Below are 27012 nucleotides of genomic sequence, written 5' to 3'. Positions count from 1 at the left end.
TTACCATTATTCTGTTTTACTTTTCTGATTTCAAACAAATTTCAATAACTCCCTCAAATACAAGATGTAATTCTGTATTTTTTTCTTTTGTCCACACATTCCTACACTTTTCTTCTTTTCCATTTCATCTCTTTTCAGTTCATTTACCCTTTTCATCAGTTGTTCTCAAATAATATGCAGGGATGTAGTCAAGGCCAGCCTTGAGGCTAAATCTTGACATCCTCGGCCTCAGCCCGAGTCACGGATTCAAAGTCTATCATGGGAGTAGGTATTCTCGGAAGTACCATTTCGACTACATCCCTGATATTAGAGGTTGGAGTACAGTTTGAGAAAAGAAGGAAACTTGAAATAGTTTGAAGTAGTTTTACTGCTATATTATTTCCATTACAACTCACTTACAGTCACTGGTATTTTATCCACTTCAGATTTTCACACCAATGGCGCTCTTTACATCTTGTTCCCGTCTTGCGACAAGGGAAAAAGGGTCATATGGGACCAGCCACCCCCAAACCAACAATAAGTCGCCCAAAATGATTTTTTAGATTTGCATTGAGTTTGAAAAGGCACATCCTTAGCTTTATGATTTATAACTTGTCAAAATTGATCAACAATAACTTACAAAAGGACTTATTTTGGGTTGGCTGGTCACAAATAAATAGACATTACCATGATAATAAGGATACCAAGCAGATCTACTCACTTGGCCTGATAAGCAGCCAGAAAGTTTAAGCCCCATATATGCCATGCCGTACAATATAAAGCCCTAAAAGCAAGATATGGACCCAATATCAGATAAAAGCCGGAGACTGGCAGCATTTTTCGACTTATGGCAGGGCTCGACATTAGCAGTGGCCCGGGGCAACCAAAAATGAGAGTGCATGGGGCCACCAAAATTCTGGAAAAAACCTGCAATTGGTGGCCCAGTCAGGCTACCAAAGTTTTGATAAATTGCAATGTTTTCTATTGTTTAAGGGCCACCAACTTTGCTTTACGGGCCAACAAGAATATGATAATGATGATTTTGGTGGACCGATCGGGCCACAAAGAAAAGAAGTTAGTGTGGAGCCTTGCCTTGCCTATGGATGGTCGACTTATGCAGAGACTACTGTAGTAATGTTGTCATAAAATTAAGTGACTTTTTCTAACTTTGAGATGCGATGTCGTTTGTCATCCCAGCAACATATTCTATCACATTCTATGCTTCATAAGCACTATCAACAGACAATTCATTGGTACCCCCCCCCTTTATTAAATGAAATGCAAGAATAAATGGATATAAGAATAAAGGAATGGATAGATGGATGAATGGAAATATTGATGATATTAATGATTGATGGAATGTATGAAATGATGAATGAAAAGAAGAAAGAATGAATGAAAAATTGATGAATGATGAAAATGAATGAAGATTGGAATAAATGAATGAAGAAACAAAGAATGAATGAAGAATGGAAGAAAGAATGGATGAATGAAGGAATGGATGGATGATGGAATGAATGGATGAATCAGTTAGTTAGTGGATGGTTGAATGAATGCAAGGATGGATAAATGAATTGATAGATGGATGGATGAATAAATCTAATAAAAGTTAAAAGATATGAAGAAGTGAATATTATATTAGGAAATAAAACTATATAAAAAAATAGAAATAAAAAACAACTTCAGCTAAATTAGCTAAAATGAAGGATGCCCCCAAAATAGCTGAGGGCCCTATACGTACAACAGATGGAAAGCAATAGAAATGAATAGTCAATATAGATTACAGACAGGACTGTATAGAAAACCATTAGCATCAACTATAAGACCAATTATCTGTATCAAATACCAAAGTAAGATCAATAATTTGCATCATAATAGATGGTTGAAATTCATTTGACATATTCATGAGGAACATTCTTGCAGTACATTTCTGTTACATTGCATAAATACACCACTTACCAATACAATGATTACATAAGAAGCTAACATGTATGTCACAATGCCCACACCTGTACACTCACTTCAATCCAAATATATCTGAGGATCATGATCACTTTTTACAATTCCTATCTTCAATTTCTACTGACAATGCAGGCATTTAGTCTGTTATGCCTTGTTCAGATATCAAGCATCATAGGATGGCAACATTTTCTGTACAAAGTCAATGGAATATAAAGGCTTTTATCTTAGAAGCAGCATATAATAGCCATAGAAGTCCTTTCACACTAAAGATTATCCTAGAGTCATGCGAATGACTTTACTCAATATGAAAGGGGTAATATCAGAGCTTTTTCAATATCAATTAACCCAAGAGATTGACTTATGAATGTAAAACTAACTGTGCATGGAAAAACACTATCTTAACCAATCAAGATTCAATTTCAGGGGGTATTTCACAAAGATTTAAGAGTGACTTCATATCGCGCGCAAGTGCCAATGATCAAATGGTATTCAACACATAACCTGTGATGACTGAACTGTATCAAGTGTTCACTAGGGCATGATCTCACTAAAGTAAAGAGGTGTTCTATTCTGCATGAAACTTAACATTCGAGAGTAATTTACGTCACTCTTACCTCTTTGTGGAAACTCCCCTGGATAAACTTCATAAATCATATACACGTGACCCTGCATATGATAAAGCATTTTTTTTCTGAAATAATTTGTCTATTATGGTAAATGGTAGTGACTTTTTACCGGATTGCTAGGAAAGCATGAATGCCTGTAAGCAAGCAACCAGAAGACCGATGGCTTAAGGTCCTCTCCGAGGGACCTGGAAATGAGGATGAATGCCTTACTACAGGGCACAATTGCACCAGGTGGGAATCGAGCCCAGGTCACCAGAATCCGACTGAGCCATCGCGCCTCCCATCTAATTCATATGAAAGGTTGTAATGGTCTTTAATTATTACAGCTTGAACAGTTCATGAAGTGATATAAAAAAATGGGTCGGACTAATACAAATGTCTCTCAAGGATTCTTTTGAGATTACAAATGGAACAATTACAAATATCACATTGCCCTCATATGATGAATGTTGATAGCGATGGTGGTTTAACAGCTGTCATCATCAGCAAAGTTGAGGACCTTTAGAACTTGGTCTCTCTTGGAATGTCTGCAAGTTACAATAAAGAAGGGAATTTACATTCAGTTATGCCTAAACAAAATTGTCTGTTGGCTGTATGGAGGAAAATAAAATTAGGGTCATCAATTAGGTCAGTCAATATTTTTTTTTCGATAGGTATGATATAAAACAGCTCCAAGATCTATTTCCATCCAGAGATTGGGGGTTGGAGTACAATCGTCTTCGGCTTACGATATGGACAATATTCCACCTCACCTATTGTAAGTTTTTACCAACTTTATTTTTTACTTGAATAAAATAAAACGAAGAAAAATGACTAATAATAAGGAGAGTTGACACCGTATTTTCCATATTTTTTCCTCCAGAAATTGACAACAAAAAAAAAAGGCTCCTAGCCCCCGCGCCCCCCTATTTTCATGGTGGAAAATTTACAAGTACAGCAAGGATTAACACCAATAGGAATGCAAGCCGGGGGGGGGGGGGGGGGGGGGGTAATTGCGGTTTCATTCTAGTATTTCGAGACACGAATAAAGATAATAGAACCTCAGAAAATTGAAATATGATTTTTGCTTAAACGTTTTCAGGGGAGACATAATGCTCCTCTAAAAAAAATAATGAAAATTAAAAGAGTAAACAAAAATGAAAAGAAACTTATATAGGGTCAAATATCCCTTGGATTATAAATATAATCAAACAATAATAAGGAAACAAAAGCCCCGATACCGACCTTGTTCTTCCTTGGAACTCAGCATCGCTGTCATCACTAGACATCACTAACTCAGCAAGCTTAGACATATTCCTGACCCGACCATTCGCCTTTGACCTTGTCAGGTCACTCTCATTCTCATGGTCACTAGAATAAAATATGCACAAAAACATTGCACAAATATTAACCACTAAAGACTTTATTGCAATCAGTGCCATAAGGTTGCAAGACTACTACTCTGCACTGCCAATCTGTATTAATATTTGAAGATTTGTTTAAAAGGGGAAGTTAACCCCAAAAGAAAAGTGTTTTTTGGTAAAAGTTGCAAAAAAAATAATTAAAAATTATTGGTGAAGGTTTGAGGAAAATCTGTTAGAGATAAAGAAAGTTATGAGAACTTTAAGTTTTGGATTTGTGATGTCATAAACAAGTAGCTGCCCCATGTGTTATGTAATATAATTACATGAATTTCAATCGTTCAATGGTTCCTGATGACTTTGTTTTCTATTCATGATTGAGTGTGAAATGACATTTCATTGAATTTTTACCATTCGCTATATAGGAATGCTGTCCGTATATGACGTCACAAATCAAATGATTAAAATTCTAATAACTTTTCAATTCTTTGATGAATTTTTCTCAAACCTTTAGCAATATTTATATTTTTTCTGCTATTTTTACAACAAACTTTTTGTCAGGGTGAACTTCCCCTTTGAGGAGTGATTGTTTAATGTTAGTTTTGGTAACTGTTGTATCTCACAAAAGATTTGGTAAAGTTTCTCAAAAAAGGTCTGCTTGTAATATTCCCGAAATCTAGGTCATTACCTCGTAATTTCTTCTTTGACTACCTTCTTCCTGCCTCTAGTACTGGGAGTCTTGAGTGGCTTCTTAGCAGCAGGGGTCTTGGTTGATTTGCCTGAAAATATATCAGAAAACATTGGCAAGATAACAACTAATATCTTTATCTAGGTCTTCAAGTAATTCCCACTGGGCAATTTGTTACCGATTACCAATTTTACCGGTTATTACCGGTAATATCACCCGGAAATTTGAGTAACACCAAATATTACCGTTATTACCATGTTATTACCGAAATTATAATTCCTGTTGATACCTGTTACTGTTATCACCCTGATGAAACCTACATTTACCTAGTTACAACAGGGTGATGAGGGGTAATAAGGGTAATGTTGAATGACTTTGATTGGTTATAACATTGCAAACTTTAGTAATATAAGAGCAATCTTACAGCAATCCCAGCGAAATTTTCAAAGTCCAAAAAATTACTGTTATCACCCTGATGAAACCAACATTTTACCCAGTTACAAACAGGTTGATAAGGGGTAATGGGTAATGTTGAAACGCTTCCATTCCCAGACAGCAAAGTGATCACATACGGTTCTTATCTGGGATATCTGGGTCCCATATGGGCCCACATGGAACCCAGATGAAAACATATACTTGAACCCACATGGTGCCCAGATAGGACTCAGATGGAAACGAGACCTCCAACCCATGCGGAACCCATTAATATTGGGTAAATGGAGTAATATCAGATGGTAATATCAGGAAAATGCTGGGAATATTAGTTACTCATGAATATTCATTACTACAATAAATGGCCAAAATTTTAGCTAATATAGCTGTAATAATTAATGTGTTTATGTTTATGCAATTATTCCACCCAGAAAATTTTCAGAAAAATGTGTAGTTTATATATCATATTAGTCATAATCATGACATTAATTTTAGAAAAATGTTTTAGGGTTGAATAATTGTTAACCATAATTTGTCAAGTGTTGTAAACTCGCTCAATATATAGAAGTAAATGACAGGGTTTGGTGGATAGGTGTAGGATAGGATTAGGATTAGGATGTAGGATTTTAGGATAGGATAAGATGATATGGCTTAGAGTATGGAATTGTAAAAATGTGCTTCAATGACCCTAATGACACTAATTGTTTTTTTAATGAGCCGACATTAATTGGGTAATATTGGGTAAACAGAGTAATATGAGGTGGTGATATCATTAAAATGCTGGAAATATCGGTTACATCATACTGGGTAATATTGGGTAAATGGAGTAATATCGGGTCCGGGTAATAACGGGGAAAGATTGGTCTACTATTTCCCCGTTACTACCCACTGGTGTTACCGTGGTAATAACTACGTTATTACCTGTTACAACCCGGGTAATATCGGGTAAAATGCCCAGTGGGTTATCATGTTAATATTTTTCATTCTTTATAACAAAATTCTCTTCTTTTTCGTGCTACTGGAAGATTTAATTTGGTATGGTATATACTGCCTGAAAACAAATAATTTCTGTATAAAGATTTTTGTGAATATTTAAGATATTTTTTTTTGTAAATATGTTCACTAAAAATGACCACAATCATCTGCATCAGTAATAAGTAGAATTAGTACTGAATTTTATGTACGATATTGTGATTTATTTAAAATGATTAAAACTATGATAATGACATTATTTGGGGCTAACCTCGATTAGCGTCTTGCTATTATGTTAGCTCCAATTACCAAATGTTTTGTTCATATGTGATGTACTATTCCATGTAATTGTACCTGACAGTGAGATTTGGTAATAAATTCAATTAAATTCAACATCGTTTCAGATGTGGAATATAAAGCACCTTATCACCTCCTGATCTCTGTGAGATGGATGTAAACGCTATCTTTCCAAAGTGAAGTTGAGGAAAGATAGCCCGTTCATCCAGCTCACCGTGGACACTTTGTCCATCCCCTTCAACGATGTTGATTTATATTCCAACTAACCTCTGGCCCTGGTCTTCTTCTTGCCCGTCAGTTCTTGTGCAGCGAGCTCCTTCTTGCAATCCTCAGAAAGCTCTTGAGCTGCGGCAACACTACGAGCCGTCTCGTTCATCTGGAGAAAAGGATATAAATAATCAACAAACCAATGTAAGATGTAGATGACAGCTGTCAATTGATCAAGTATGACTGATCGTCTACAAGGGATGCAATCCAGGTCGGTACTTCCAACAAAAGGCCGGCAAATGTTGACAAAAGGCTGGCAAAATGTGGCCTGAATGCCGGCCTTGACTACATTCCCTGTCATCCACCACTCATTACTTATAATTGCAATGTGTACATGTATAAATCATTAGTGTGTTAAAAATTTGTATCTAAATATTCTTTTCAAAATTGAGTGCACCTAAAAAAAAGCTTTACTTTAGAAATGTGACAGTGGTGGAAACCTCATCTTATCTAAAAAAAGAGTCTCTAAACTCATATTGAATGATTTTTAGACCATGGGAGTAAATACATGACTTCATACTATTCAAGTGGGGGGGGGGGGGGGGAGGTGGAACAATGGTTCATCCCCCCCCCCCCTCCCACCTGAATAATAGGTTTGCTGCTTGAATTTACACAAGTGTTCTAGACTAAAAATTGTAGTCAGTGGCTCTTCCAACATTGTCTTCATGACCCTAAATACAAAACTTGTGTAATTTATGTAACCACCTACCATTCCATCATTCTTCTCTCCAGCCTCATGTTCCTTTTCCAACTTGTCTGCCCCTTCAGCAGCTGTTCTATCCTCTGTCTTTTCTCCCCCATCCTCATTCTCCACACCCAACAAGCTGTCGATGTTGTCGGAGAACTTCTCCACTTGGCGCAGGGCAACTTTCTCATCAACATGCTGTAAACAAAGAGTTTTTTTTCCGACACATTTATTCAAGATGACAAGTTCAATATCCAAGTTGTATTCCAGAATAAAACAATAAGCACATTTTGTATAAATAAGTATCATTTCAATTTTTGAAAATTGTTAATTACCTTTCTTCAACACCACCGGATTCTATTACTTTTAAGTGCTTGCAATAGCCCTTTGTCTATCACACAGTGCCAAATTCAAATTCTGGGAAGCCCCGGTTTTCAACAATGCACTTTCTGCTTACAGTAAAAGCGCCCTTTTGTGCCAATTTGTATTTTTTTTCAAAACCTATAACTTCCACATCTTCATTATAAGTTTTGTATACTCTTTCTGAAAAGCACCCCTGTTGAGCTAAGATACAAACCTCATCTGAAACTATACAAACCAACTTTTTGTTCGAACATAATAATTTACCATTCTGCTAAATGCCCCTATTTATCCCTAATTAGTTCTTCATTTTATGTGCCAACTTAACCTATGATAAATAAAAAAATTACCTTCCTGAAGTGATTGGTCCTTTTTTTATAGTTCAATTGAAAGGCATTGGTTTTATAGCATGCTGACTTGAGCTCTTCATGTAGTGAAGTAAGAATGGAAAATGTTGAATATTTCATGGAACTGCCCATCCATCTAAGTTAAGAGGTATTGTTATGAAAGATCCTTCTACTTACGTCAAGAAGCATATCAGCTAGGACCTTGATGTCCGCTAGGTGAACCTTGTTGTGTATGTTGATAGTCAGCATGGTCAGTGTCTTAGACAAGACCCTGGTTCCTGGGGCAGCAGGGTCCTTCAGGATGGCATTACAGAGCTTCAAGGCTAGATTGTCATGGACAGTTGTCTCCTGAATAAATAAATAAATAGAGAAGTGGAGGCGTCATGGCTCACTGGACAAGTCTCGACTTTGAATCATAAGATCCAGGGTTCAGATCCAATCACGACACTTGCATCATTTGGAAAGGCATTTATCTATTTGCTACTCTCAACCAAGGTTAGTAAATGGGTACCCAGCAGGAAGGAATTCCTTAAATACTCCAGCAATTGACAAGTCGGGGTGATAGCATGATAACGCGTGATATGAATGTCACACATTGTCATTATCATTATTAGAAGACATACAGGGATGCCAGTAAGATTTACTTCCTGGTCCAGATAAGAAGCTAGAAAATATTAAAGTGCTTCAAGTGCCAAACGATACAAAGCATGAATAAACCCAAATAGAAAAGTGTAAGGGCCAGGGCCCCATTTCATAAAAAGTTGCTATCTTAGAACATCATCTTTCAATGGAAGAGCCAATCACAAAGTAGAATTTTCACTGTTGTCATGGAAGTTGACATTCCAGCAAGACTTGCTATCATAGCAACTTTTTATGAAATGGGGCCCTAAAGATGGGTCTGTCTGTTTAGATTTTTAAACAGAGGATTGTGGATTCAAATCCCAGCCAGACTGCCAGAGGCGTAATTTCTTTCAGGAAGAAATTAATCCGCAACCACGTGCTGCACTCAACCCTTGTGACATGAATGGGTACCGGCAGGAAGAAATTCCTAGCTTAGCCGGGGTTTTAAAGGAGCGCCTTGAGCACCTAACAAGGTCGATTCTTCCTCCTCTCCTCCTCCGTTTCCTTCTTCTTCTGCTTCAGTGCTATATATTATCAATATTATGTTTACCTGTATATCTGAGGCCTGTTTATCGTTGAGCATAGTGTGATCCGTGAGGTGAACCATGAACTCCGCTACATTGCTGGGGTTGATCTCTGCCAGGGGTGAGGTGATTGGAGCATTGAAGAGTGTCTTCAGGGTCAGCAGGAAAGCCTCCTCCCAACACTCCTGGTGGACCCTGATATGAAGAAAAACAAGATAATCAACTAATACTGAAGAAAGAGAGGAGATAGTTGGAGCATTGAGTGTCTTTAGGGTTAGCAAGAAAGCCTCCTCCCAACACTCCTGGTGGACCCTGAGATGGAGAAGACAAGATAATCAACTCATAATGAAGAAAGAGAGGAGATAGTTGGAACATTGAAGAGTGTCTTTAGGGTTAGCAGGAAAGCCTCCTCCCAACACCCCTGGTGGACCCTGATATGAAGAAAAACAAGATAATCAACTAATACTGAAGAAAGAGAGGAGATAGTTGGAGCATTGAGTGTCTTTAGGGTTAGCAAGAAAGCCTCCTCCCAACACTCCTGGTGGACCCTGAGATGGAGAAGACAAGATAATCAACTCATAATGAAGAAAGAGAGGAGATAGTTGGAACATTGAAGAGTGTCTTTAGGGTTAGCAGGAAAGCCTCCTCCCAACACTCCTGGTGGACCCTGAGATGGAGAAAAACAAGATAATCAACTAATAATAAAGAAAGAGGGGAGATAGTTGGAGCATTGATGAGTGTCTTTAGGGTTAGCAGGAAAGCCTCCTCCCAACACTCCTGGTGAACCCTGAGATGGAGAAAAAACAAGATAATCAACTAATAATGAAGAAAGAGGGGAGATAGTTGGAACATTGAAGAGTGTCTTTAGGGTTAGCAGGAAAGTCTCCTCCGAACACTCCTGGTGGACCCTGAGATGGAGAAAAACAAGATAATCAACTAATAATAAAGAAAGAGGGGAGATAGTTGGAGCATTGATGAGTGTCTTTAGGGTTAGCAGGAAAGCCTCCTCCCAACACTCCTGGTGAACCCTGAGATGGAGAAAAAACAAGATAATCAACTAATAATGAAGAAAGAGGGGAGATAGTTGGAACATTGAAGAGTGTCTTTAGGGTTAGCAGGAAAGTCTCCTCCGAACACTCCTGGTGGACCCTGAGATGGAGAAAAACAAGATAATCAACTAATAATGAAGAAAGAGGGGAGATAGTTGGAACATTGATGAGTGTCTTTAGAGTCAGCAGGAAAGTCTCCTCCGAACACTCCTGGTGAACCCTGAAATGGAGAAAAACAAGATAATCAACTAATAATGAAGAAAGAGAGGAGATAGTTGGAACATTGATGAGTGTCTTTAGGGTTAGCAGGAAAGTCTCCTCCGAACACTCCTGGTGAACCCTGAAATGGAGAAAAACAAGATAATCAACTAATAATGAAGAAAGAGGGGAGATAGTTGGAACATTGATGAGTGTCTTTAGAGTCAGCAGGAAAGTCTCCTCCGAACACTCCTGGTGAACCCTGAAATGGAGAAAAACAAGATAATCAACTAATAATGAAGAAAGAGAGGAGGTAGTTGGAACATTGAAGAGTGTCTTTAGGGTTAGCAGGAAAGTCTCCTCCGAACACTCCTGGTGGACCCTGAGATGGAGAAAAACAAGATAATCAACTAATAATGAAGAAAGAGGGGAGATAGTTGGAACATTGATGAGTGTCTTTAGGGTCAGCAGGAAAGTCTCCTCCCAACACTCCTGGTGGACCCTGAAATGGAGAAAAACAAGATAATCGACTAATAATGAAGAAAGAGGGGAGATAGTTGGAACATTGATGAGTGTCTTTAGGGTTAGCAGGAATGTCTCCTCCGAACACTCCTGGTGGACCCTGAAATGGAGAAAAACAAGATAATCAACTAATAATGAAGAACGAGGGGAGATAGTTGGAACATTGATGAGTGTCTTTAGGGTTAGCAGGAAAGTCTCCTCCGAACACTCCTGGTGGACCCTGAAATGGAGAAAAACAAGATAATCAACTAATAATGAAGAACGAGGGGAGATAGTTGGAACATTGATGAGTGTCTTTAGAGTTAGCAGGAAAGTCTCCTCCGAACACTCCTGGTGAACCCTGAAATGGAGAAAAACAAGATAATCAACTAATAATGAAGAAAGAGAGGAGATAGTTGGAACATTGAAGAGTGTCTTTAGGGTTAGCAGGAAAGTCTCCTCCGAACACTCCTGGTGGACCCTGAAATGGAGAAAAACAAGATAATCAACTAATAATGAAGAACGAGGGGAGATAGTTGGAACATTGATGAGTGTCTTTAGAGTTAGCAGGAAAGTCTCCTCCGAACACTCCTGGTGAACCCTGAAATGGAGAAAAACAAGATAATCAACTAATAATGAAGAAAGAGAGGAGATAGTTGGAACATTGAAGAGTGTCTTTAGGGTTAGCAGGAAAGTCTCCTCCGAACACTCCTGGTGAACCCTGAAATGGAGAAAAACAAGATAATCAACTAATAATGAAGAAAGAGAGGAGATAGTTGGAACATTGAAGAGTGTCTTTAGGGTTAGCAGGAAAGTCTCCTCCGAACACTCCTGGTGGACCCTGAAATGGAGAAAAACAAGATAATCGACTAATAATTAAGAGGGGAGATAGTTGGAACATTGAAGAGTGTCTTTAGGGTTAGCAGGAAAGTCTCCTCCGAACACTCCTGGTGGACCCTGAAATGGAGAAAAACAAGATAATCAACTAATAATGAAGAACGAGGGGAGATAGTTGGAACATTGATGAGTGTCTTTAGAGTTAGCAGGAAAGTCTCCTCCGAACACTCCTGGTGAACCCTGAAATGGAGAAAAACAAGATAATCAACTAATAATGAAGAAAGAGAGGAGATAGTTGGAACATTGAAGAGTGTCTTTAGGGTTAGCAGGAAAGTCTCCTCCGAACACTCCTGGTGAACCCTGAAATGGAGAAAAACAAGATAATCAACTAATAATGAAGAAAGAGAGGAGATAGTTGGAACATTGAAGAGTGTCTTTAGGGTTAGCAGGAAAGTCTCCTCCGAACACTCCTGGTGGACCCTGAAATGGAGAAAAACAAGATAATCGACTAATAATTAAGAGGGGAGATAGTTGGAACATTGAAGAATGTCTTTAGGGTTAGCATAATTACCTATTAACATTAGAACAACATCAGATATTTTAACTCCTTATTTCAAAGTACATATTTCTTTTTATTCCTACTTTCCAGCAAATTCATGCGAATAATAACAAATCCCCCCCCCCCCCCGGACAAACAAGATGCTACTGCTAGTATTTGCTTGCACTCAAATGTTCAAATTTGCATTTGATCAAACCCCTATTTTTATTACTCATTTGATCAAAATCATCAAATCCCAAATCAATCCCCATCTTATTTAAAGTTCCTATTTCTCCTTTATTTGTTATTATTCCTACTTTTCAGCAAATGATTGTGCAAGGAACAATGCCTCCAGACACTGCAATGCTTCTTCTACTGAGTGATGTACTCATCCATTAGTCCTCATCCCTAAAGGAATATTCCTCAATCAAAATTTCTTATTCTTTGTTACTAGGGTAATAATCTTCAAGTCCTTTGGAAGCATATAGAGATGTTATATCATGTGACAGGCGCTAAACAAGATTTGCGTGTCCTTATTACGATTCTTACCTTCCTGCAAACGAGTATATCGGGAAGAAAGCACCCAGGCAGGACCTGAGATGCTGATCTTCCTCGGTGGTCGGGTTGTACCAGAGTAGCAGGAGACGGGAGAGCAGCTTGGGGCTGGTGATGCGTCCAGAGAGAAGCAGCTTGGCCAGGCCTTCGGCAGACACGGTGCGCAGCTCATTGCTCTGTTTTGAAACAATGTGAAGGTACAAAATTATGTACAGGTCGATTTGCAAAAGTCATACTCCTCACTAATGCAGAGTCAAACTGGGAGAAGATTGCTTGGGCTAGGGGCGATTTCAATGTGTAAGAGATGCATTGTAACATTAGGCATCGCTGCCACATTACCGGTTGTAACAGGGCCTCTGTTAGCGAATTGTCAGCGCTAACAATGTTTCTGTGCGATTAGTACAGGTTGATGATGATATTTTGGGAAATGACACTCACTGTACTATTGTTTAATTTAAAAAAAAATATAATAAATGTTTGAAACATCACATCCACCTGTGTATGACACTTTTCATCATAATGTACCTACTTGTTGTATACAGAATTTCATGTCTACATAAGTAATAGCCGGTTTTCACTAAGCGACGTATGGGGCTTTCAGCGACGCGGGTATATGGCAAGAAATACAATTTGAGATATGTTTTAAATCAAGAATTGAATGTTTGATGTTAAGAATACAACAAATGTAAATTCTTCATAAAAAAAACATTTTCCATATCAAGAAAAAGAATTCTTTAATCCATAATTGTATTTCTTGATTTAGAAAATAGGAATAATAATATAAGGACTTGCCCTACGCCCAAGTCGCTGAGTGAAAACATGCTAATGTTACTATTTTGTTTACCTTAGTAGTTATAGAAGAAGGATCAAATTTGAAATTTATCTAACTAGTCTTGACAGTCAACCAGCCCGAAATGTTGAGTCTTCTATCCTACTCCACAGCTCCATTCGCCGACGTAAGCCAGCCTTCTGTCATCTACTCAAGCCTCTCTTACCTCTCCAACCCAACCAGCCTCCTACTCAAGCCTCTCACCCTGCCTACTACTCAGCTTTCCTCTCCCCTGGTTTACAGTCCTGTTAAGGACTACAGTCATTCCGAAAAGAATACTTATCTTCTCAACCTCCACTTTCTCGCCTGTCCATTTCACTTCTATCTCTATCCACTTTTATCTCAGTCCTTCCAGGACTTTACACATGGTGTACCGTAGACCATTTCCGCGATTGCTAATGTTGCAATATCACATACTGTATAAACGAGTGACTTGACTCTTAAAAAAAAAAAAACGTTTGCCATGACCACCTTCCAAATGGGAAGACATTGTCTTGTACATGTATTTCTCACAGGAAGCAGGGAACGTACATCTAATACAAGTTGAAAACAATTCACTTGACGAATCCATCAAAATACACTTGGATCTTTCTACATACGTGTTTCTACATGTATAGTGCTGAAGGTACATGTAGACAAGTAGATATTTGGGAGCAATGTGAGAAAAAAACAACTGAAAAACGCTTCAAAATTGATGCGGTTGATAAGCTTCCTGTGGAAGATTGTCAACATTCATACCTCCGAATCCAATAACTTGGTAAGAATGGAGAGGGCGCTGTTGGCTGCACTCTGGGCAGACTGCTCCTTGTCTTTAGTTTTACCTTCCCCTTCTTCTTCCTCCTCCTCTTCCTCTTCATTGTCCTTCCCTTCCTCATGTTTCTCGGAGCTTGTCTCTGGCAATGTGAAGATGTCAAGGCCGTAGGTCTGGGCGATGTCAAAGATCGCTTGGAGAGCTGTTACCTGGACTGTTTCTTGATCTACCTGGGATATCTTGAAGTTTTAAAAACAAAAACAAAGAGATCATAGTCAAAGATTGCTTGGAGAACTCTCATCTGGACAGTTTCCTAATCTACATGTACCTGGGATATCTGGAAGATTAAACAAAATAAAAGAAAACTTATAGGCCCATACTCTGAAGTTGGGTTAAACTTAAACTCAAGTTTAAAGTTGTGGTTTAAGTATGGATAGCCAATTGTTACATAAATCACTAACGGCAGAGATATCACATTTCAGCTCATTTGGCTCTCAAATCATTCATAATTGTCTAGGAAGTATAAATAGATGATTGTCTTCATCATCAATGAATCAGGAAAGAGCACAGTAAACATAAGAAACATACAACTTAATAAAAATTTTGACACTTTTGGCTTCCCATAATCTTTGCAGAGTTAGACCATGGTCTAAGTTAAACCTGACTTCAGAATACGGGCCTAAGGGTTATAGTAAAAAAAATTGTTCGAGAGCAGTCACCTGGACTGTCCCCCAATCTTCTTGGAATATCTTGAAGATTAGAAGCAAAAAGATGTAGGGATAAGTGTCAAGCAAGCAAGTGGAGAGCAATCACCTGGGCCCCTGTAACATGACGCTAAGTGATTAATCATGGGGCTGCTTTTTACAACTGATCATAAACAATAATCAATTGAATTAATCATAGAAATCAGTCCCAATTATTAATCACTAGTTGGTTAGTTATTGTTTTTTTTTTTTTTTGGGGGGGGTGAGGCGAACTGTTTCTTAATCTGCTTGGGTAATTTTGAGGTAGAACAACATGACATTGTCAAATATTGCTTGGAGAGCTGGGATTTCACAGATCAGATGTCCAACCCCCGACATGAACAAAGGAGTCAAATTCTTTCTAGAAATTGGAGTGAATGCTTTGTTAAATTTGTAGGCTTGTGGCATATAATCATATTCAGAGATATATATAGAACAAGTGGAGTGAATGATTAAAATATTTTTGAATGTATAGTAGCTTTCATGAAATGGTTCTGTGACACCCTTATCTACCATTAAGCATTCTATTATGGGAGGAGGGGGCATCTGGCCATCAAATTCACTTGCACATTTTAAGAATGTTTGAAGCTGTTTCTTTTAAAATTCATTGAAGGTGATTTTTTTTAAATAACACTTATCTGGGCTCAATGGGGTCATGCACTTCATACAGGTAAATGAATTGAATATTCGCTCACGTCAAAACAATCCGTCAGACTAGGGGTCCACTTCATAAAACTTGTTAAAATAACAAATTTGCAATAACAGTTAAAAGCTACTGAAATCCTTCAATCTGATTGGCTGATAGTGAACTGTTTATAGAAATGATGCATTTGTTATTGTAAGAAGTCTTTATGAAACCGGATCCTGATTGAGCTGGTTTGAATGGTTCCCTACCTGCATGAGGAGGAGGAGTTGCTGCATAGCGAAAACCCTGCTGATCTGGGCACCTAGACCAAGGCACTTCACAGCCATGTTACGGACAGATGCATCCTCGCTGGTTATACCGGGGAGAACCTAGTAACAATCACACAAATAGGAATGAATAATGACATTAAACGGCTACTCCGGGATGATATATTTAAACCTATATATACTGAGCAAGATTCAATGAGCAAAATACTGAAAATTTCATCAAAATCTAATGAGAAATAACAAAGTTATTAAGATTTAAATAATATTTTGTGAAAATGCACGCTGTCATGAATATTCATTAGGTAGGCTGACGATGTCATGTCCCTGCTTTCCTTTTATTACATGAAATCATAATTAGTTGATATCGTTATATATATGTTTGTACGATATGACTTCCTTGTAACAGCATTGATTGCAAATATGATTATCTTATGCATTGTATCAGTTGATAATCCATTTTATTTTTATTCTTTGTGGACAAACTTAAATTAATATGATTAAATACAAAAGAATATAAAAAGGGAATATGACATCATCAGCTTGCTCAATACTACATGAAGACATGCATAAAACTGTTTCACAGAAAATAAAGCAATTTTCAGTGTTTTGTGGCATGATTTTACTCTTTCTTTTCAAAACATATTACAAAACTTTTATAAGATTGAAAGATTAATAAATTTGCAACACATATTTCACTTGCGATTAAATGATTCATTTCTCCAGCACAGCATCATTTTTTTTTCTTAATATTCATTTTCAAAACAATTATCACAGGCCTACATATAATACCAAAATGGTAGCGACTAATTTGCCAGATTACAATCATTTTGTATGATGTTACAAGGAGAATCCAAACCTGATAATAAAATTATTTATATAAAAGGAGAACATTAAGAAAAAGAGTGAAAGCCTGAAATAAATTTGACCATAATTTTGAAAGTTATTGTAATTAAAAAAAATATATATATATATTATAACACAAGGACTATGTCCACCTCAAAATTGGCAACTTAGAGGGCAGATTGTGACAAGTGGTTGGGACAACTCTCCCACTTGTCATATACTAAACAATAAGGAATTCATGTTTTTCTCCTAAGCACCTATTACAATTGTCGATTTACCATAAAAAACAAGGGTGTGTTCTGCCTTTCTTTCCTCTCTCAAAATAAACAGATTTTATCTATAGAAAGGGATCACTGTCTGGATTAATGCACTGTGGACTGTTTTCGATGAAAGTTAGTTAGCAAACGATCACTTCCTCTGCCATTTGAATGTAGACAACACTTTACCTAAGCTTTCCTTAAGAAAAATTTGTACATCCATATGGCCTCAGAAATTATAGCTCTTTTCTCATAACCCTTACCAACACTAATTATTTGCCTACTTACCAGAACAGTGAAGAGAGTCTGCAGTGTCGGGTTAAGCTCCTTCATCGATACATGCTGCATAAGCTCTGCTGCAATCGTCAGGCACTTCAACAATGTTTCTGGATCACTCTGTAACATGGGGCACAAATCAGGAAAATGACTTTCTTTGAAAAATCAATATAAAAACACAATTTTACAATTGCATCACTCTACAGTTACAGTACAATTTATGTAATGGGAATCCAATGGGAAATATAAAACACAACTTCTCAGTAAATATTCAAATAATGTATGATCAGGTGTTTTTTGTTTTTTCCCCCCCCCCCTTTTATGTTTAATGTTTATGTCTGGTATTCAGTATTTATTACATCATGTATTTTACAATATCATATATATATATTCAGTTTCCAGATTTTGTAAAGGTGGCAGCGCTAATAAGGCTTTCCCTTTCTAGTTGCCTCCTCATTCATTTATAAATCATGTACTTTATTCAACTGTTTCCCAGATTTTTATCATTGTAATATCTGAAATTTTCCCATGTAATTTATGTAAACTTTGTATGTGCCTTGTATTTGTTTTTATGATGAATGGAATAAATGCTATCAAATCAATGGGAAATAATAAGCACCGTCTTTAGGCTTTTACACTTGCTGTAAAAAGTTGAATAATTTCCACTGATAGGCAGAGAACCTAGAAAGAGTCCTTGGCTTTTGTGTTTAACAACTGGCCTAGGAAGTCTTGAAGTCCTTGGCATTGGCCTTGACCTTGGCACTGACCTTGGCTTTCTGGCTGTGCATACAACACTGTCTTAAAGTCAGTTGGACATCACCTTTTTGGGGGAATGGATTCTTATTTGCTGAGCCCAGACTTTGTGAAAAGCAATGGAAATACTAGTTACAGAGACATCTTTAGGGATAAGCAAACTCGGTGTACCAGCAAGAAAGTCTTTGGCCAAGCCTGATCAGCCTCAGGCTTCTGTCAGGCCAGGGAAAGAGAGATAGTGACTTTGCCATATTAAGGCACTTTTCCAGTGGCATTTCATAATGTCTGCTAGTCTTAAATCTCGTTCTACCGTGGTTCTATCAGTTGTTATTTATATCTGATTGGTGTTGAATTCTCCATGAAAACGAGACGACAATCGCTCTAAAAGTTTGCTTACCTTCTCCGTGCGAATCTCTCGTGTGGTGTTCATAACCAGGGATTCCTCAAGAAGGGAGTTCTTGGTGCATTCCAGTTCTTCGACCCTCTTCTTCATCTCAGCAGCCTGGCCAAAGTCCTGGTTGGCTACGGAATCTTCAAGAGCATCCCTGGCCTGGGTAAGGTCCAGCCGAACGCTAGCAAGCTGAGCGGGTGAACATACAGTTAAAATCAAAGGCCTTGTCACATCGTAACGATGATCGTTCCTTGCTAGCCTTGTGTGCGATTTGCGGGTGACTTTTTTGGTACACGCAAGTGGCCTGCATGCAGTTGCCTGCAGGAGTGCCCCAAGTCTGATTTGCACGCAATAATGATAATAATAATAATAGGCATTTGTATAGCGCCATCTGTCTAGAAATTTTTTATTCCGAGGCGCGTTGTTATTATTATTACCCCGGCTTTAGCTCGAGCTGCCTTTCAGCGTTCATGCATTCAAGGAATTAATCCTGCCGGGTACCCATTCACCTCACCTGGGTCGAGTGCAGCTTAAATAAATTTCTTGCTGAAGGAAATTACACCATGGCAAAAAAGTATTAGACATGCTCAAAACTTTGTTGCTGGTGAATTGCAGCCAAACACCTGCAACTCGCCCGCAAGGCTTGCATGGAACGATGTGACTGGGCCTTAACATCCATTCTTCACCAGAATGACGAAAGACTACTGACATTCATGGGTTGTAAGTTGCTACTGGGGCGCAAAAGAAAAAAACTTCACGTAAAACTAGATGAATTCTCATGCACATAGTCCAGATTATACCTCCATCATTGTCAGATCAAGACAAGAAATTTGTCTGATCATTTGCTTATAAATAATTTACTCTAACCTGCAAGTACCTAACAACCAACTCATAATGGTATTTGATATGAAAACAAATCATTGAAACATGGAATCAAATTCAACAGGTGATGTTTGTATCGAATGTGCAAATCCAAATTTAAATAAATCTGTTTCTTACTTGTATTTATCAATGGCTTATTTCATTAACAAACAAAGAATTATCAATATCATCATATATAATAAAAAAAAAAAAAATATTTTATTAGTAGTATACCGGTAATTTATTGTGTGCTCCAGAGGTAATGCATTCCATTTCTTGATTAGAAAAATGGAATAAAATTGTTTAAATAAATGCATGTAAACATAAACAGATGCGCGAGAAGTAACATTTTGTTAACATAAATAAGTCAGCGAGTGGCGCGTTCATTCCATAAGTAAAGGCTAACTGATTCCATAAGTAAAGGCTAACTGATTCCATAAGTAAAGGCTAACCTTGAGTTCCCTCTGACGAATCAACTCAGGTGCTACAGGCTTCTCCACGGTAGTAATCGGTACCCTGATGTCAGATATAATCTGAGCCATCAGCTCAATCCGTTCCTCATCTTCGCTATGGAAATCTTTAAGACGGGTTACGAGGATAGCTACGAGGGACGGGGGCACGTGTGGGGCGATCAGGAGGTCTTGGACAAGGCTGTCAAGCTTCTTCCTGCAAAGTAAAAAAAAGTGGACATTAATTAACCTGGAGTTGATGCACTGAAAACTCAAATCCATTTCAAGCACCAGTGGACCAACCAGGTCCTGTAAAGGTCAGCAATTAATAATATGTTTGATTTTCATGATTTATTGTACACTGTAGTCAATGCAATCAATCCTAAAAAAATGTTCTATGATCATAGCTAACCATAGTGTTATGGGCCCTAGGGTCCCGTATCACAAAGTTGAGCAATTAATCGTACGCTTGATGTTTAGGATTGATTGTACATTGTAGTCAATGCAATCAATCCTAAAAAATGTTGTATGATGACTGCTAAGCTATGTGTTATGGGCCCCAGATCTCATAAAATTGACTTTACCTAATTTTAGAATTGATTTTAGATATTAGTAAATTCCTCGCTTGGTATCAGGGTTCATGATTTGACAGCATTTTTAGTCACCATGAACCATTAATATGTCACAAATCAAAAACTTAAAATCCTTATTACTTTCTAAATCTTTAAAGGATTAAATTCTAACCTCCACCAATACTTATTATTTTCCCTCCTATTATTTTACAATAAACATTCCGTCAGGGTGAACTTCCCCTTTATCAAAAGTCTCTGAGCGCTCTAAAGTAATGCAGCATGATTACCATGGCTTTAGCAGAGAAGCTGTTATGATGATACAAAATGGTATTATTACACAAATAATAGACATCAGTGAGGGTATCAAACACTTTATCCACACTTGGTATATTCAAAACACATTAAGAAAAATACACACATAAAAAAATCAGCTATAGCCTTGGGCATTAAAATTTTTTCTACAGGTATTGGAAAGAGCAATTCTCCCTGATGCCCACACTACTGTGTATCATCTAAATTATGTCTCTAGCAGTCATCGATACCCAAAGCTGGATGGAGCTTGTATGCACGCTCGCACGCACGACCTTAGAGGCCGACGGAAAAGTACATGTACTCCATGACGCAATAAACAGTATATGGGCCCATACCAACGCGTAAATACTCCACGTATGCACATGCACATGTGATAGAAAAGTGTGGAACTTTGTGCGCGCTTGACCTTTTGGTGTACTTTTATTGTTTTCGGTGGGTCTCAAAAGAGCGGGTGGAAGCTCTATCCACCCACTGATATTGATGCTTGCAACAAACTGCATATTTATTGCATAATCTTTGTAAGTAATGAAGCGTAAGCTTACAAAATATCAGTGAGAAAGAGGAAATGGCTTACCGTCCAACTTCATCTGTTTGGTCCAGGCTGGCGGTCATCTTGAGGAGATGCTCGGCTACAAACTCCTTGCTCAAGGAATTCTCCACGGCCGTCATGTTATGGACGTTGGTCTGTATCTCATTGCAGTTTCTAACATTAATAATAATAATGATATAGAGTATTTCTAAAGAGCCAAACACATATTGATTATGTGCTCAAGGCGTTGAGGAAAGGAAATAAGAACGATTACATGGAGCAGGAAAAGACAAGGGATAAAAGAAACAATATCATGACAATGAGAGGAGACTACTGGGAAGCATTTTTAAACAAATGGGTTTTTAGAGCAATTTAATCAAAGACTTTGAGTATTCAGAAATATCAACATGATTATTTTTATTTTAAAGTTCCTATCATACATATGATGAATTGATCATTTTATTTAATATGAAAATGCCCAGGGGTCTGTTTCATAAAGCTGTTTGTAAGTTATGCCCGACTTTATGAATGACTGGTGACCCCTTTTTTGTAGAAAATGTCATACACCAAAATTTTGTTGCTGTTGATTTAGCTCCGAAGAAAGGGTCATCAGGGTCTAGCATCACAAAGGTTTACGATTAATCATAAGCTTGAATTGTACATTGTAGTCAATGCAATCAATCGTGAAACGATGATTGCTAAGCTTTGTGTTACGGGCCCCCGTTGTTTACAAAGTCGCTCTTAACATTCAAGCGGCTTAATGAAACACCCACCTAAAGTCTGTCTCATACTATGCGATTTGTTGCAATCCGAATTTCAAATTAATTGTGATAACATTTGATATGGATATTCCAACTAATAAAATATTATGGATCAGAGTTCAGAATAGTGGTAGGACTACTGAAAATCAAAATTCAGTCCAGTTAGAGCCTTCCTGAATGAATAAAAACAAATTCAAAATTTCCAAATCGTAATGACGTCATCATCGGCTGCGACTTGAAGCAGATTTGGACTTTACTCCGACCATAGGGCTTGTCGCAAAGTAAAAATATGATTTCAGTTTTCCTAACAATATGCCAAACTTTATATGAATTGAATATACTTCTTGGAACTTCATATTTAATGCAAAATGCAATTTCTTGAAAAATCGCGTTGCATCAGATCGCAGAGTATGAGACGGACCTAAGATCAATCTTCAGTTAAATATCTTACTTGAGGACATAGTCGCAGAAAGCAGAGGCGGTAGGGAGGAGCTTGTCCATCAGAATATCGTCTCCCTTGGATCGAACATGTTCAACAAGACAGCGCCAGTATAATACACTCTCACAAGACAGCTCATCAATTGGTATTATAAGACTGTGTAAAAGATATAAGATGAGGAGATACATGAAGAAGGAGAAATATTGTAGAATTATTGTTCTGGGGGCCGTTTAATAAAGCTGTTCTTAAGTCAAGAGCAACTTTAACCCTAAAATGGCCGGGGGGGGGGGTTGAATCAACCCCCCCTCAACATTTTCTGCGATTATTCCGCCGCGCGAAATTTTTTGACCGCGCCACTCGCAGAGTTAATACTTTTAAGTCTCGCGCATCTTTTGAGACCAAATTTGCGATGCCCGGGTACGCGGTTCCGAAATTACGCAACATTTTGTAAGTGCATGTCAGACCAAAAATTGTTCCAAAACGTGATTTTGTGTACAAAGTCAATGCAAATTGAGTTTTCTCATCTTATTCATAAAGATATGATTATTTTTACTTTAAACAGCTGAAAGCAATTGATTTTAGCATAATTATGCTTCAAAAAGCTTGTGCAATAAATCTGGTGAAAAAAACAAAGAAAAACAAAAGGTTGACAAACAAGGAAATACATAAGAAATTCATAAAACAATAAAATACATAAGAAATTGATTTCCAAACCGAAGTTTTTTTCAATTACCATTGTTAAGAATACTACAAAGAATATTTTTACCAAAAATTAGCATTCTAGGAGCTTTATTTAGTGAATTAGAGCAAAAAGTATGATTTATGCATAAATTAGCATAATTAATTCATATAAAATAACATCTCATTATTTTGGAAAATTTTACCATACAGCCTTGTAGATTACATCGCACACTACCAGCGTGCAAATTTTTGCGGCGCTCGCGCGATCGGCGGCCGAGATCTCAGGGGGGGGGTTGAATCAACCCCCCCCCGGCCACAGAACAGCCAAAAAAGCCCGGCCTAGTTAGGGTTAAGAACGACTGGTGATCCTTTCTTGTGGTAAAAGATATTCACCATTAAATGTTCACTGGTGATTATTTAGCGCATTAGAAAGGTTTACCAGTAGTTCTTAAATTCGCTCTTATCTTTGTGAAACACCCACCAGGGGGTATTTCACAAAGATTTAAGTGTGACTTCTGTTTCTGTTACAATAACTCCTGTAGAACCTCAGCAGGACAACTTTCTGCTGCACAATGCTAAGCTGGTAAAAACAATTACATAAGAGATATTTTCATGTTAATCAGTCATAGTGGCTGGATCTATAGTTGACAGAAATTACTTTTGGGCCTTTTGTAAAAGTGAAAGCACAAGACAGAGGGATTCGAACTCACATCCTCACGATCATCAGTCCAATATTCTATCGACGAGACTACAATAATTTTAATAAATGGAATGGTTTCAAGTCATAGTAGCATGTGGAATTGATCAGATTATAAAGGTTGTATACTACTGCATTATCATAAATGAGGTAATGCATTGAAGATGATACAAACAACCATTTAAATGTTGTAATTGTAACCTTGTTTATGAAAGGAATCAGACTTGGTATTCACTTAAAAGGACAAGTCCACCCCGACAAAAAGTTGATTTGAATAAAAAGAGAAAAATCCAACAATCATAACACTGAAAATTTCATCAAAATCGGATGTAAAATAAGAAAGTTATGACATTTTAAAGTTTCACTTAATTTCACACAACAGTTATATGCACATCCTGGCCAGGATGCAAATGAGGGGACTGATGACATCACGCACTCACTATTTCTTTTGTATTTCATTATCTGAAATATGAAATATTCTGATCTTCTCACCCATGTCATTTGAAATCGAGCTTTATTCCTCCCTGAACTTGTGGAATTAACATTGTTTTAACATTATGTAGTTCAGTCAAGTTTTACATTATTGTCAATTCTGTATAAATTGAAATATTGTATAATTCAAACAATAAAAAACAAAAGAAATAGTGAGTGATGGACATCATAGACTCTCGCATTTGCATATCACTGAGTTGTGTATATAACTGTTTTGAGAAAAATATGCGAAACTTTAAAATGTCATAACTTTCTTATTTTACATCCGATTTTGATGAAGTTTTCAGTGTTGTGCTTGTTAGATTTTTCTCTATTTATTCAAATCAACATTTTTCTGGGGTGGACTTGACCTTTAAAAAAAAAATAGCAAGCATATCCTGGGGACCTAATCTGGGTCCCAGAGTTGTGATTGATCCAATCACCCTGAATTATATGGCAATCCAGAAATGTCATAACTTTTACTACCAGAAATGTGCACGATGTCCTTTGGTAACAAAGTGGAGGGACACTAAGATGTCAAGACAACAATGAATGTATGAGTAAACATATCGAGAAAACATTTTGAACAAATATGTGGGTGTTGCTGGCTTTCCATAGTTGAGGTTGATTGGATAGCATCTCTTTTAAAGAAGGACTCCTGGTGGGTGTTTCATAAAGCTGTTCGTAAGATAAATGACTTTACGAACGACTGGTGATCCTTTCTTGTGCTCTGTGATATCCCTATGTAATTGAGTTATGACCTAAGAACATGTGTAAAGTCGTTCGTAACTTTACGAACAGCTTTATGAAACACCCACCTGGGCCCCGTCTTACAAAGAGTTACGATTGATCCAATCAATTGTAACTCTATGGAAATCCATCATTGTGTTAATTTTTTCTACAGGAAATTGCACAATGTCCTTTGTAAACAAAGGAAAACACACCAAATTGTCAAGAAAGCAATGACTTTATGGATATACATTCATATCTAGAACAATCTTTGAATAAACATGCATTTCATATGTTGACTTTGCTGGCTTTCCATAGTTGCAATTGATTGGATCAATCACAACTCTTTCTAAGACGGGCCCCTGGTATGACTTACTCTTCATTCAGTAGATCAAAGTCCTCCACCAATCCCGAGACGGGAACCTTCTCGAAAATGGTCTTCAGGGCGAGCTCTGCGGTAGCGCAGGAGTTCTCAACATCCAAGCGCTTGAGAAGATCAATGGCATTACCATCAAAGGCTCTAAGCCAGCTCTGAAGCATCTTACCAGAGCAGATGTCCTTGACAATGTCTAGGTTACAAAGATAACATGGTTGACAATGAAGTTTAAAAAACTATTCTGCAATATCCATTTCTTATGAGGGCTTTTAATCAATTAACTATGTACGAAAGATTTTGTTTGTGTTCACGCAAGTCCTAATTATGGATTTCATTAGGGCATGCATGAAGCAGTTCAATTCCTGGGGAAATTTTGGTATTTCCCGCTCTGGTTGGAAACACTGGGAAATATTTCAGATGTACAGGGAGTGCATGTACAAGGAAATGCTAGAATATGCTGAGAGACAATGCCTGAAAATATTCAAGAAGTATAGTTTGTAGTATTTCCCTGTATTTCCAACTATTTTCCATTTTCCTCAAAGACCAGCAAAGGCAGTATTTACCGGAGTTTGCCAGTATTCACCGTCCCAATTTCCAAATCTGGCCAACCCTGATCAAAAATTTTACAAAATCTCGCACTACGTATGGTATTAAATGTGGACCAATTGTCTCCTTCAAATGATTTGTACAAATTCGTCTCGTTGCATTGTTTCAGGTGTCTTCGTTTGCTTTTAAAGTTCAGATTTACCCGGATCGTTGTCCAGCGAGAGTTAGAATTAGTTGTTGAGAGTTCCCACACTTCTGGATTCATCATTTCCAAGAAAGCAAACGTTCTGTGGTGATAGCTGTGTTACGATTTTCTGCTTGCACTTCAATTATTCGTTGCTCCTGCTTTTTGGCTCTAAATCTACCTTTTTTACAATTTGTGACTTTCAATACTTGGAAATCATAATACTCTTTCTGCTTCCAGAATATATTCTGTGCTGTTTTGTATCATTGTGGATTTATTCTTGGGACTTTACCATACTTTGGATATCATCAATTCGACATTATGTGACCCTGAGAACGATGTATTGGACACACCTAGTCCCATACACACTTTTGGATTCGCAAACCGAGCTAATCCTTCGTTGTTATATTTGTCTACCCTCGTAACACCAGGTAACATATTATCATCTTGTGCATGTTTAACTATATGAATTCAACAATATCCTCTTCTTCATATGATACTGAAGCTTCATAATGACTAAATCAAAACATTGCACGAAGATAAAAACTAATTCCTGCCATGGAACCATTGGTTCGGACGACTTTAGATGTAAACTACCAAAGCATATAACAATCTCAAGTATTGACGCAGTTCTTTCACATCTACTGATTCATGATATTACTGATGCTATTTTAGATGATGAACTTGTGGACTATCTTACATCTGAATTGGGGTCTATTTATCCTAATTTAAACCAGGATATAGCCCGCCATTTTAGTATCATATCTCTTCAAAATGGCCGCCCCAAACGTCCAGAAAGCTACAAGCCGAGCGTTAGGCAACACCATGACAACAGTTGCCAAACTGATGTAAGCGTTGCCATTAGCAACCAT

The 27012-nt window shown here is 37.6% G+C and overlaps 1 protein-coding gene across 1 annotated transcript; it reads right to left on the bottom strand.

Moving 5' to 3' along the window:
* Window positions 1-359: 359 nt before the first annotated feature.
* Window positions 360-27012, bottom strand: LOC129272643 (condensin complex subunit 3-like). The gene is made up of 17 exons (XM_064107206.1): window positions 26985-27012; window positions 25411-25603; window positions 22469-22612; window positions 21302-21430; window positions 19847-20060; window positions 18540-18722; window positions 17402-17509; window positions 15996-16115; window positions 14346-14597; window positions 12773-12954; window positions 9127-9295; window positions 8133-8303; window positions 7273-7446; window positions 6564-6672; window positions 4596-4686; window positions 3792-3917; window positions 360-3094 (listed from the first exon to the last, which is right to left on the bottom strand). The coding sequence occupies exons 1-17, from the start codon at window positions 27010-27012 to the stop codon at window positions 3034-3036; spliced, it is 2454 nt and encodes an 817-aa protein (XP_063963276.1). The 3' UTR covers window positions 360-3033.

This window comes from Lytechinus pictus, chromosome 12, assembly GCF_037042905.1.
Source record: "Lytechinus pictus isolate F3 Inbred chromosome 12, Lp3.0, whole genome shotgun sequence".
In the NCBI taxonomy this organism is placed as follows: Eukaryota; Metazoa; Echinodermata; class Echinoidea; order Temnopleuroida; family Toxopneustidae; genus Lytechinus; species Lytechinus pictus.
This window is presented reverse-complemented; position numbering and strand designations above follow the sequence as displayed.